Consider the following 13,580-nt stretch of genomic DNA (forward strand, 5'->3'; position numbering starts at 1 on the left):
ATGTTTAGTTTTCCCATTGTTTGAAATTTACACAAGCTTTTCTTTGTTAGGCTGGATGTGTGAGATTTGCTTGTCTGCTTGAGCTCCTTCATGCGTTTCCAGGGTATTTCCACACAAATACGCTTAATCAGCTTTTAGAGGGAGTCTGTTCTCTCGCAGGAACTCCCAAGTGAGCCACAGCTTTTGAGTGAAAAGAAGGAGAAGCTTTGAAAAAATTATCAGATCTTTGAATTGGGAAGAGAGGATGTCTGGTGGAATAGTTCAGGAAAAGTTCCTGTCCCTTTTCCATGTGGGTTAACATCTCTGCTTTAGACTGAACATTATATTGCAAGGGAGTTCAATAAATTAGTATTAGCTATGTGCTCTTGTTCAGTATTTCCAGGCATTTGGGCCTGTGAAGTCCCCTGATGCAAATCCCTAGTACTTCTTTTTTCTTGTACGTATTCAGGGAGAGATTGGATTGATGTTAGTAAAAAGGATGAACATCTGAATCATGAGCTGTGAGTGAAAGCACACTGCCTGCCTTTCCAATTGTAATTTTTAAACTATATGTTAATTTAGATAATAATATGAAGTTCTTGATTTTTTTTTTTTTTCCTTCTGGACTGCCTGGAACACACAGTAAGGATCAGCTTGTCAGGACAATGTGTTTTAAGAACTGAAAGAATAAATGAGAAAAGCAGTCCCTTAAACAGTACTTGACATTTGTTCTCATTACTTAGGTGTTATGGCTTTGTTTTAGGAAGATTAAAGCGTTGGTTCTTGAATATATGCTTGTAAATTGAGACAGTCAACCTGCTAAGGTGACGTTCTTTTCACGCTAGATGTCAGTGTTAACATACCTGTTCTGTAACCTCAGGTGTAGTCATTCTGTTGTCCTCGTGGATACACCTGTATTTAATACTTCAGTTACATTTTACAGCCAAAACATCAAGACAGTAATTGCAAATAATAATTTGTATGTTGACCCTTAATGGACAGCCATTTGTAAATATTTTTCTTGTGAAACTCCTGTTCTTTTTGTCTTCTATTGCACCAAGTAAACCCAGGAGAACCACCTTGATCTTTGTTAAAATGTTTGCTACAAACTTTCTAATACTTGTCTTTCTCTTTCATCTTGGTTTTGAATAAGATGGCCTTGAAAACCTGACAGACAGTAGATGGGTAGTAACAACATCACTCAAAATTAAATCAGCTGGGGACATCATAGGTGGTTTTTCATCCTCCCAAACTGTAAATAATTAGCTAACAGTGATTTGTAAGATGTCTAAGGGTCATTTGTTAATGTGTTACTTGAGCGTGTTGTGAGACTACTCAAAGGCATGTTGGCATTTGCCTTGTCTCTTTTGGCTTACAAAAATGTTTTTTCAAACACCTGTGTTTCATTTGGGACTTTGTAATGGTGACTGTAATGCAGATTTCCTGATGGTTGAAACTGGACTTGTACATCAGGCAGTACGGTCACTGTTCTCTGCCTGCGGCTGTAGCAGTGACTGCAGCCTATCTTCCTGGATAAAAAGCCGCAGTGAAGGTGTTGTGGTTAGTAGTAATAAGTAGTGTGACACGATGAGCAGTGGATTTAACACTGTTCTTTTTATGTGTTTAGCTTCTGTAGAACCTGTTATTCTGTTACACAATAAATTAACCATTGCTTATTTACATTCTTATTAGTGTATTTTCCTTTCAGGATTTTAGTTGTCAGTAGATTTGTTACACTGTTTTCTCTTCTTTTCCATAACAGTGTCCAGAGGTATTTCCTTTGTTATCAGGAGAAGAGGAGCTGCCAAATGTTGTCCTTCAAGGTGTTTGGTATTTTGGGGACCTTGAACGCAAAGGAGGCAGCAGTTGGGTTGAAGGCCCATGGTTTTATTGGAATATAAGCACAAATGTTTTTCAGGCAACTTCTTAAAGTTTAATTGCAAGAGTAGATGTACCTCAAACATATTTATTCGTGCCATTTTTTTCCCAATGAGAAGTAGTATACTTCTGAAATGACACATTTCGTTCCTGTAGGTTTGGAGAGTCTCGGGCAGTGGCAGAGGGGCTAGGCAGGTTGACTCAGGAGGCTGTGTTCCTATAGCTAACAAACTTGGTGACCACAGAGACCAACTGAGTGCAAGTGGGAACACTGTAGAGATGTGCCCTGTTTGCAGTTTATGTGTGACTGTATCTACAAATTAAGAAGTGCACAGTTAGCTTCCATTTTTGGATATATAAGGAAGGGAAGTATTGGCCGTACAGTTAGTAACGCGTATATATCTCATGTAAAGTTTTAAAGGCAGCACAGCAGAATTTGATCATGTGATTTCCCTTTTATTTTTGAGCGTAGCTGTAACGCAAGTGAAGCAATGCATTTTTTCCAAGAGTAATAAAGAGAATCTACAACTTTCAAATTATTTTTTTTAATTTTAGAAAGCTGCACACCTGCAGAAGTTGTTGCTGCTGTTGATGTGAACACTCTTGCCAATGAAGTTTATAAGCACAACTTTCCCAGCACACCATTATGGGCAAAGACAATTGAGGTGAGTAACAAATATCTTTTTTTGCTCTAGTTTGGCCTTTGTAGAAGTGAGTTGCTTTCACTGTCCTAATTAGTAACAAGATAAACAAAAATATTTAATTTATGTTGTTGTTAATATAGCAGTTTTACAATAACTTTGATTTCTTATGTTGTGGTTGCTTGTTGAAGTTAGAAGGATATCACACTGCAATATTTTCCTGAAAGTCTTGACAGCTGCATCAAGAAAGGTTACATGGATGTCAAGAGGAATGCTTACCAGCAAAAAAGGAATGACAAAAATAGCACTTTTAGATTAAAAAAATATTTTCTTGTATTTTTGAAAGAATTTAATTAAATCACTTGGCGTCATGCCTTCGTTTTGTAGTTATAGTTAAGCTGAGTAAAACACAAGTAAATATACTCGATGGGACAGTATTGCATTTTTTTGTAGGCTCAATGGATCAAATGTTTTAGGAATTATGTCCCTTTTCCAAATTATTTGAAGAAGATCTAGGTAAAATTGTCTTTTGTTTTAATAATCAAGGGAAACTTGGCATGTGGTTTTGCCTGGATTTAGTTAGAAATTACTGTATACTTCTTAATCTTCTTTTACAGTTCTACAACATGACAGTAAAAGATACTGAATTTGTTTTGAGATACCAGCTTAAGTAAGACTTAAGTAGGTGGCTAAAGGTTAGCTGCTTATTCAGCACTCCATAATTACAGGCTAAATGGTAGCTTACAGCTTTATATGGAAAAAGAAAAATGCTTGCTTATGTCGTCTTATAGCAGATAAGAGCAGATTACAGTCAGTAAGACCTTTAAATTTACTGTAAAAAAATAGCAGCTTTTGTCTGGTTTCTGTGGGCAGTTATGTTACATTTGCTATATAGATATTCCTCAAAACACATAAGGCAGTGATTTCTTAGTCTAGCTCAATATTACTTGATCATTATCCTTCTCTCCTCTTGGGCCCTTATTTGTTGTCCTGGTGTCGCTTAAAATTTAGTCTAGAGGAACTTCTACCTCTGTACTTAGTTCTTGCTACAGACCTCACTCCTCTCTGAACAGAAATATTTTTGCAGAGTAGAGCTTTCAGACATGTAATATCTTTGAGGGATTTTTACTGGGCAAAACTAGAATGAAGTAAAGTTTACGGTGTGCGTTGTTAGTGAGTTTGGACCTGTAAAAAATTATCATGTTAGCACTTGAGCTACTGTTCACATATTTTGTCTTTGAGGAGATCTAATATTTTTTTCACCTGCTAGAAATATATTAATACTGGTTTTGGTGTGCAAAGGCTTAATCTCTGAATAATGATACTTTATTTGGAGGAGGGATGGAGAGAAATATCGTCAGTATTTTGATGTGATCTACTGAAAGAACCACTACACATCTCTTCGGAAAGAATGAGTAGATAAAACCCTCAAGATTATGTATAGAGATCATGAGTGGTTTTGGTTCATATTCAAAGCAATTAATGCATATTTGCGTTGTATGGTTTGCCAAGGTAGAAAAGAGTGAAGTTATTAGGTCAAGTGGGAAATTAGGGAGGTTTTTGCTAGATGAAGCATATAGTGGAAATGAAGAGGGGTAGTTTGATCCGAAAGATGACTTGAGAATTTGATACAATTTACAACACTCAAAATTCTTCTGTTTTGTTTTTTTGTTTTTTTTTTTTTTCCTGATTCAGGGCATAACACTGAAAGAATTTGACAGGTTATCTTTTGACGTGATTTTGATGAGTCCTCCTTGTCAGCCATTTACAAGGTAGATACAGCACATTTTGGAGCAAAGTGTGGTTGTTACACTATGTACTCTTAAAGGAGGGATGTTTTCAGGAGTAACACTTTGTGGTTCTTCTGTGTATCTTTCTCTTCCTAAGCAAAAATGTTGTAGCTCTGTTCACCATGGTGTTTACTGAAGTGGATGAAATGCATCAATTTGAATCTTATTTATTGATCACTTTTCTTGTAATATATGTTTTAATTCAGTTTACATTAAGTAAGCTTCTTACAGCATGTATTTGCATGCTATGTTGTTCCTCTGACAGTGAAATTCAAAGGTTTTGCTGTTTAAGAGTGCTTCCTCTCTCTTTAGATGTCAATCTAATATTTTCCTGGGGCAACTGCAGAAGGAGGATTTGAATTTCTCACTTCTGCCTGAGGCTAAGAGTGCAGTCTGTTTTTATTTGTACATTGAAAATTGCATGTGCACACAAATAGTTCTTCTGAGGAACATTTCTGTTTGGGCGAAGACTAGGAGGATATTGTCTTTGAAATGATTTTGTGGATGATACAGAAAAGTATCTTGCTGATTAAGAACTGAACTTGCTGAGATGTTGTTTGTGAGATTAGTTTCAAATTGATATCGTTTGACATCAGTGATCAGTGGAGGTAAGATTCTAGTAACTGTACTCATACAAAGTAGTAGCTTAATGAAAAAGTCTGTTGATGGTAATGAAACTGCTTGTCTAAGAAAGTATATCTCATTGAATGCTCTAAGATTAAAAAGAAATCTCTCTAAAGTGATGCTGATCTATAAAAATGAATTTGTGCAAACCTATGATGTATATAGGAATCATTTCTTCAAATTTTGTTTCATAATACGGTGAAAAGAAAAATCTGTGCATGACTAATTAATTTAGAGACATGCTGAAGCTCTTCTACCAAGGTTTTATTCTTTTTAAAGAGCTAATACAAATAGAAGTTGGCACACAGGCCTGGAATCATTATATTATCATTTTTATAACCTGCATGAGTTGTCCAGTCTAATATTACAAAATTGGTTACAAAGTTATTCACATGGGGCTCAATGCTGCAAAATGGTGAGCACTGAGGCTTTAATTCATAGAAATAATTTAATATATATTAAATGTAAAATAGCAGGGTATTCCCAGGAAGCCAGTGGTTGTTGGTTTTTTTTTTCTTTCAGAGCCAAGTATGTTCAAGGGGTTTGCTGGACAAGAGCAGAATGCTAAACCCTTTGCAAACTGTGGAGTGTATTTCATTACTGAATGCTTCAATTTTAACCTTGTTGATGGATTCCAGGGACAGATTTTCAGTCCTTAGAGCATTTCTTAGGACACTGCTTCTGTGAACAGGTCCTCATGTCTGTACATAATGCTTTTGCAGAATCCCTTGTTGAAACTAAAAGCAAAAAGTGTCAGCATTCTGTAGAAAAATGTAAGTCAAATGTCAGTCTGCTCCAAGTAATATACAGGTGTTTCTTTATTCTTTCTTAGAATTGGCCTGCAAGGTGATATATCCGATCCACGGACAAAGAGCTTTCTCTATATCCTTGATATTCTCCCAAGGTATAAATTGACTTCTACCTCAGTTCTTAAGCCTTTGTTATAACTAAGTAGGTCTTTTATATTTCAGTGAGACAAGTCATCTATAATGTTTTACAGGGATGCTACTAGTATTGTGTTGTATTCCTTGTTTGTTTTCACATCATCATAGATAACTTAAAAAAGTTGTATTTTGCTAATGCTGTTATAATCTCATAGTTACTATATATGCTTTCATTGTTTGGTTTTCTTTATATTGTGTGCCTGTTTAAACTGTGGCTATATCATAAATGAAAAAAAAAAAGTTATTTATTTTCAGTTCAACATTAAACTTGCACTAGCTTTATTTAGAAGCAGGAGTAGGTAATATAATAGTTTACTAATGGGCATCATAGAAACATGAGCATTGTTTGAAATACCAGGTTAAAAAAGCTTTGATCCAACATTTAGTCACCTTTTGAACAGGTAACATTTGAAAGTTTATTTAAATATGTTCTTGACTGTGCGATAAGATACATCTTCTGTCCCCTTCCATTCTTTCTTACAGTGTCTATTCTGTCTTTTTGGTGCTGCTTCTGGATATCTTGGGGCAGATTATGTATTTTTGGTTTGTAGTACAAGCTCTTGTTTCGAGAAATAGCACAGCATTGTCTGAGGAGTGCCCTTGTCTTTTTATTGGTCTGCCATTTTTGCCTGGTCAGACCGCAGTTCCTAATAAAGTAGCCCTAATTATTTGTATTATTTATGCCTTAAATTTTGAAACAGTAAATCCAAACAAGTATTTTTTTTTTTTTCTGACCTAAATTGGTATTATTGAGAGTGTTAAAAATCAGCTCCAAATAATGCTTTTAGTCTTTTTTGGGAAGAGTTGCATAGCACTGTAAGAATCCTTCCTGGGGAAGTGGAGCAAGCAGTTGCTCAGGGACATATCCAGCAGAAATCTCTGCTTCTGGATTGAGATGTCTATTATGCACCAATTGGCGTGAACCTAAGAATTTGCATCACAGTCCACCAGACACTTCCCATTCGTGGCAGTCCTGTTTCTGCTGGAGACTGGGACAGCTGTTCTCTCTATGTTCCTTGATTGGTTAATCTTGTTCTTAGAATTGGAAGAGGACAAAGGGAGGTTTGGCAGTCTTTTTTTTTTTTTTTTTTTTTAGTGAGTATTTTCTGCACAGAAGGAAACCAGTATCAACAAGAGCCTTTAACAGGCTTTCTGCTGTTAACACCAGGAGAAGAGGGTCTTCATCCTTCTTCCATTAACTTTTTTGCAGCCAGCAATACTAAACAGAACCACCTCTTTGCCCTTGTCATCAGTGAATAGAGAACACAGACACAGAAGGGCTGAGTGGCTTGGCCGGGGTCACCTAAGAAATCCGTGGCAGAGAACACAAGACAGAACACAATACAGATTCTGTAGCCTAGTAAGTTAGACGATCTTTCTTTTTAGAAAGATTATGACTCTCCAGCTTCTAGCAGAGGCACAAAAATAGGGAGACAACATGGGTTTCCAAAAGTTGCAAAGGATGTCTTTTCTAGAACAGGAATGTAACTCAGTCCTCCAGACTGACCTTTTGAAATGATAAATTAAAACCAGCAGATATAGTGTGTAAGTTAATGATTTGTCAGGATAATAATACCTTTCTTATCCTTAAGGGAATCCTGACCTCAGTATTCCTTTAAGTTAAACTGAGATACAGGTAAGAGGCTGGCTGATTTTGGGACACTGTTGTGTGTTAATATGGAGATATTACTTCCTGGTTGCTATGGACTTAGTTGGATAAAGGACAGGAGTTTTTCCTTCTTGAAACCAAAGCTTTAGACACTGCAGGACATATGTTTTTCGTCATGATGATGCAAAGGAACTGGGCTTGGCTGTGGCACTTTATCTCACCACTCCATGAGACTCTTCTGACGTCCCTTATCTCCCTTAGGCAGGTTGTTTCTTGAGGCAATACTCAATGTAAGCAGTCTGTAACATGTTCAAGATGGTGGCTTCTGCAGAGTTTCTCAGTTCCAATAGATTTATGTTTTACTGAGATAGTGTTTGTGTATTTTTTTGGATATGACATGTTTGCCAGACATTGAGTATGGAATGTTTCCATAGCCCAAAAAGGGAAATTCTTAATATAGGAATTTTCATATTGCATTCTAAATTGGTATGGCATGCGTTCAGTTTATGGAAACAATAAAATAATTTCTCATTCATTGGCTGTTCTACCTTATGTTCGGCCTTTTATAATGAAATGTTGCTGAAATGAGGCTCCAAGAGAGCCTGGGAAGACAAATATTAGAGATATGGAAAGGGCAATTTCAAGATCTGGAAAGACCCAGGAAGTCCTTGGAGCACCCAGCCAGCAAAGTCTGACCCAAATGGTCTGGATACTGTCTATTTATTGTGTCCAAGCAATAACCCAGGGAAATCTAATGCTAGGATGTCAAAGTGCTACTTTTACAGACACAGTTGTAATGTTTAAACCTGCCAAGTACTTAACACATAATCTTTGTGTAGTAATTACTTGTCTTGTGATCTGTTGATCCTGTATGAGCTCTTGCATTTCAGCCTATGCTCTGGATTCATTACTTCAAAATAAGTTTCATAGTAGGTGATGATGATGTTGAGTGTGGGTAGACCTAGCAACAGATATATTCTCCGTTCCTCCACAGGGAAATTTGTCTGCTGCTGCTTTTTTTCAGTGCAGTATCTTTTTTTCGCTATTATTTTTAGTATTTTTGATGTAGTATGTTGTACATTTTCCAATTTCTTGTGAAATGCTCTAGTTCTTTAATTCTTCATATGAATTTCTTTAAATGATGGTAGTTAACAATGTGCTAAAACAAATCCTGCTGTGATTTGTACTGGTGGAAGTCCAAAGTCAGTTACTGGCTTAAATAAGCATGGAGCGTCTGTCTGGTGGTATTAGTATCCTGTTTCTATAGGCTGCTCTGAGAACCCAATGTGTGGCAGACATACTATGTCTACATTAGCTTTATTAGAGAATTAATCAGTGCCAGGAGATGTTTCCAGTGACTTGGATCTGGATCATCTATGCTTCTAAATTGTTAGAATGGTCCCTGGCACAGTTTGGGCATGTTCTGTTCTCCAGAGATTTAATATGCTGTTTTTGGAATGAGCCCATTTCCAGACATCTGCACTGATTTTTCTAAACCTCAGGAACCTCCTTCCCCTCCCCCGCCCCCCCATCAAAATGAAAAAGTTAAGTATAGAAAATTGAGAATATCTGCACCTTGAGCTCTAACCATGTCATTTTTCTTAGGGCGATTAGATGAATATTGGTTCTGAGCAGCTAGCATGATGTGGAAATACTTTGATCTTTCTTCTAGCTAAACAAATCTATGCATGATTATAATGTTTACATCTTGTAACTCTGATTTGTTGATCTTTTATTTTTCCCCTTGTAGGCTCCAGAAGCTTCCAAAATACTTACTCTTAGAAAACGTTAAAGGATTTGAATCCTCTTCTGCAAGGTGAAGTCTAATTTATGCAGCTTTTAGTTTTTAATAAAGGACATTTTCTTTAGAAGGGGAAGGCAGGAATCTTATTTCCTGGGCTTTAAGTTAACAAGTAGAGTGAGATGGGACAACTAGCAGCTGTGGGTTAAAAAATACAGTTTTAATTTAGGAATGAAAATCTTAGGTTGTGAAAATAACTTGCTAAATAGCTATCTATTTGTCTAAGCAGATAGAATATATTATAACAAGTTGACTCCATTGATTTTATTTGATGATCCCGTATCCTTTAGAAAGAATGAGTATTAATTTTCAAAGAAAAATAACAATAGGTGTAGCACTCAGAGGTTCTGGGTTTTTATCTGTGACAGGAGCTCATGGTATCTTGTGTTAAGATCACAGTACAGTATAGGAACTTTCTTCAGTACCTTTGCTGATAGTAGGTTATCAATAGCTCAGGGTTGCCATCAAATGGTCTGGAGATATAGTATGAAGCCTGTATATTATCTTTGTCTGAAATGCAGAAGAGGAAAGTTGTCAATAAGGTAATCTAATGACAGCAGGAGCATGCTTCTCTCTTGTACACAAAGAAGGAGACAGGGAGTTGTGGTCTTCCTTCTCATTTCTTGCTGGTGCAGAGTAGGATCTTTCCGTAGCATTCCTTAACGCACCAAGAGAGCAGCCAGCCTACATATGATGCTGCTTAATGAATATGGCGGGCAGCTGGGAGATGTGCTTAGCTCTCTCACTGGTTAAGTGTGCAGCAGCCCTCCATGAACACCCAAACACATTGTTGGAGATGCAGGCCGCTGCTGTAAGCCCTGCGATTCCCTAAGCTATGCCTTGCTGGCCAGCATTTGGAAAAAGTTGTAGTTCAGAAAACACCCCAGTCAGAATGCTTTCCTTCTCTTATGACACTGGGGTGCCATGTCACATATAGTGCCAGGTACAGGTCCTGCTTTTTGTATGGTTCCAGCTTAGTGCAGTCTGCATAGAATAGAAAAGACAAGCTTTTTAAAGAAGATTTCCATTTCAGTGATTTTCCATTGTTTAGAAGGTACAGTCCTACCTCACTGTTATTATCAAAGCCACAAATTTTTGTCATCCCACGAGTTAACCCATTTGTTAGGCTTAGCTGATGCCGTGTATGTGAACAGAGGGAAGTAGTGAGCTGTTTGTAGTGGATTGTATCTCCTGTTTTGTAATTCACAATAAAGAAAATCTCTTGCTGTCTGATTATTTTCTTTGTTGACACATTCTAAATACTCTCCTAGAGATGGGATATTTTTTGAAAGGATGTTTGAACTGAAGTAGGTGTGAGATACCTGTGAATGTGTAATAGCCATTTTTGACTATAGTAACACTGAAGTTTGTATGTTGTCTCCTCAAGTTCAGAAATAGATTACTTCATATCTGTAATTCTCTGTCCAATTCTTTCACTTAATGTGCTGAATATCCTGCTACATAAGGTGTTCCATTTAGTGTGTTTTTATTTAGGATATAAAAGGGCCCAAGGGTTGTATGAAGGGAATAATTGCTTTTTGATTCTTTTCATTGCCAGAAATGAACTTTTGCAAACACTAGCAACATGTGGATTTAAATATCAGGAATTTCTCTTGTCTCCAACTTGTGTGAGTACTAAAATTGCTCTGATATCATTTGACTGTTCAAACTGCACTCATCCCAAGAACATTTGAGAATGATCTGTTGTATTAGAAAAGAGAGTTATGCCCAGAGCTGAAGATGAGAAAAAGCCATCTGGCATGACTTCTGATTTCTCATCAGTATACTGGCATAATCATACTGCCATTATTATTCAGATCCTAGTCCCATATTTCTTTGCTATCATTTGATATTTTTTAAGAAGGTATGAATTTCCACCATGAGCCGGAAGGTGGTTTTCCCTGCAGGAGCCTCATTGCTTCAGAAGTGCTGATGCCTGCGAATTTCCCAGGACAGAAAATGTGACTGTGTTATTTGTGGGAGGAGGGGCTTTGTTTGCATGTTTCCCTGGCAACTGAGAAAAAGAGTTGAGAGAGATTTCAGATTGTGCAAGACTAAATGGTATCGGTGAAGTAGTGTATATATCTGAGAAAAGCTGATAGAGGGTAGCTTGAAAATCAGTTGTGGTACATTTGTTTCACTGTCAGATGTCTTATAATTCCTTGTTCAAAAGGGCAAGGAAACACCTTTTTGCTTTTTTGTAGAAAACAGTAGTACCTGTCCCAAGAAATTGTAATGCATGTAATTTTTTTTTCCTACCTTGCATAAAAGTTTGTTTACATTTATGTTCATTTACAGGGAAAGTCAAAAGTGTGAGGTACAAAGAATAATTGCCTGCTTGTTTCCTTGAAAATACCTAGATACAGAATTTATAAGTGTTTAGGTGTTATCAATTAATACTGATATCTCTGAAGTCACAAAATATGTTAGTGTGTCATAATTGTATTACTGTATACAGTGGCAGATAACTTGTACGATGCTATAGACCACTTTTTCTCTCTATCACGTGGACTAAAGGCTTGTGGATTTTGTTTACAGCTTGGCATTCCCAATTCTAGGCTGCGATATTTTCTAATTGCAAAGCTTCACCGAGAACCATTTTCCTTTCAAGCTCCTGGTCAGGTGCGTCTAAGTGTTACTTGAATTTGCTTTGTTTCATGGAGGTTGAGGGTTAAATTTTCAGTTTAGTGATGTGTGTTGATGAATGGAGACGTGGATAAGTGATATCAGCAGAAAAGTTAAATTCTGTCTCTTTTTTCAGCCTGGATACTGAGTTTTCTAAGGACTGAAATGCATGCCAGTGGCTTAGATGGCTTTAAACAGTTGTGGGATAGTGGCTGATGGTGGTCTAGAAAATAATGCATTCTGCTACCTTTTTCACACCCTTGGAAAGGTCTTTTTGCAAAGGCAGTTATTTGCATTTTTTCCTGACATTGTTGTGGGGCGGTCAGCAAATCTTGATGATCTTGATCATTTAGTGAAATCTTCATGAAAATAATATCAAATGATTACTTGCTTTATTCTGAGCGTCTCTGAAGGAATTCTCACTGCAGACTTGGCTGTCAAGTTGTTTATCAAATGCAGTTCTTTAATTTTTTCTCACTATTTGTTCATAGATGTTGACAAGATTCCCAGATCAGGATCTAGAAGACTTATTCAAGGACAAAGTCACTGATGAAGTGGGTGAAGCTAGTTCTTCCTTGTCTTCTGAAGAGAAGAATCTGGTTCCAAATGTTGGTCCTGATTACAGCAGCAAGAAGAGTTTACCGAAAGAGGCTTTTCTTTTTAAGCTTGAAACAGTAGAAGAAATGGAAAGGAAACATGTTCAGGACAATGATTCTTCTATTCAAATGCTAAAAGATTTCTTGGAAGAGGAAAATGAAGAAATGAGTCAGTATTTCTTACCACCAAAGTCCTTATTGCGCTATGCTTTCTTGTTAGACATTGTTAAACCCACCTGCCGGAGATCCACATGCTTTACAAAAGGGTAAGTTGCAAAGAAAATGTCATGCTGAATCATGTCCTGAAATTTTAAGTGTATTCTTGCTTGTGTCCTGTAAAAACAAGGAGAGCTATCTCATCAAAAAAACCCCAGGCCTCTGAAAAAAAATCTCCTTATATAGTGTTCTTCCTGGTCCAGTGGAATGCCAGCATGAGAATCTGTCTGGCAGAACATCATGTGCCCACTCCAAAAAGGCATTCACAAAAAACAGTGCCATTTGTTGTTGACCTTCACAGAAGCTTAATTACCCCTGCGGAAATATGGTTCCAGTAGACTGGTATAGTACTGGTTCATTAATGAATTTCTTTATATTGCTCAATGGAGTTACAAAGCGTCATGCATGACAGATCCATTCCTCGTTAAAACTGTCTCCACTGGACATTTTATTGATTTCTTGGATTTTTCAGCTGTGTAGGTTGGAATAGCTGTGGATTGGCCATATGTCATAAAATCAGTTAGGTTGCTACATTACAAATCGTGTTTGATGGAGCAGAACATCAATGCTTTTCTGTCTGTAGTTTTCTGATTTGTACCTTGCAATTTAGACTGCTGGAGGTTGGTGAGTGTTCTGAAACCCTGCAGACAACCAGTCAGGAGCTTTTCCACTGAATGCATTTGTATCGGAAAATGCCAGTTGGAGCCTGGAAGTTTGTGGGAAATGTTAATATCGATGAATTTTTCAAAATAGATTGGGGTTTTTTTTGAATTCTCAGAAGGTTTCAACAAAACAGCATAGTTGATGAGTTAAAGCTAATTATAACTTTTTTTTAATTAGTAGAAATTAGACTGACAGATTGACAGAGTTCCTGCTG

The 13,580-nt window shown here is 37.0% G+C and overlaps 1 protein-coding gene across 1 annotated transcript in view; it reads left to right on the forward strand.

Annotated features, from left to right (window-relative positions):
• Positions 1 to 2,412: 2,412 nt before the first annotated feature.
• Positions 2,413 to 13,580, forward strand: part of TRDMT1 (tRNA aspartic acid methyltransferase 1) — a gene marked incomplete at its 5' end in the record, with an annotated part of 12,707 nt that continues 1,539 nt past the window's right edge. Inside the window, 7 exons of the mRNA XM_010086642.1 lie at positions 2,413 to 2,522; positions 4,194 to 4,270; positions 5,745 to 5,816; positions 9,216 to 9,281; positions 10,825 to 10,894; positions 11,805 to 11,888; positions 12,383 to 12,753. Coding sequence (XP_010084944.1) covers positions 2,413 to 2,522; positions 4,194 to 4,270; positions 5,745 to 5,816; positions 9,216 to 9,281; positions 10,825 to 10,894; positions 11,805 to 11,888; positions 12,383 to 12,753 — 850 coding nt within the window. The remainder of the gene's footprint in view (positions 2,523 to 4,193; positions 4,271 to 5,744; positions 5,817 to 9,215; positions 9,282 to 10,824; positions 10,895 to 11,804; positions 11,889 to 12,382; positions 12,754 to 13,580) is intronic.

This window comes from Pterocles gutturalis, unplaced genomic scaffold, assembly GCF_000699245.1.
Source record: "Pterocles gutturalis isolate BGI_N339 unplaced genomic scaffold, ASM69924v1 scaffold10726, whole genome shotgun sequence".
Classification (NCBI taxonomy): Eukaryota; Metazoa; Chordata; class Aves; order Pterocliformes; family Pteroclidae; genus Pterocles; species Pterocles gutturalis.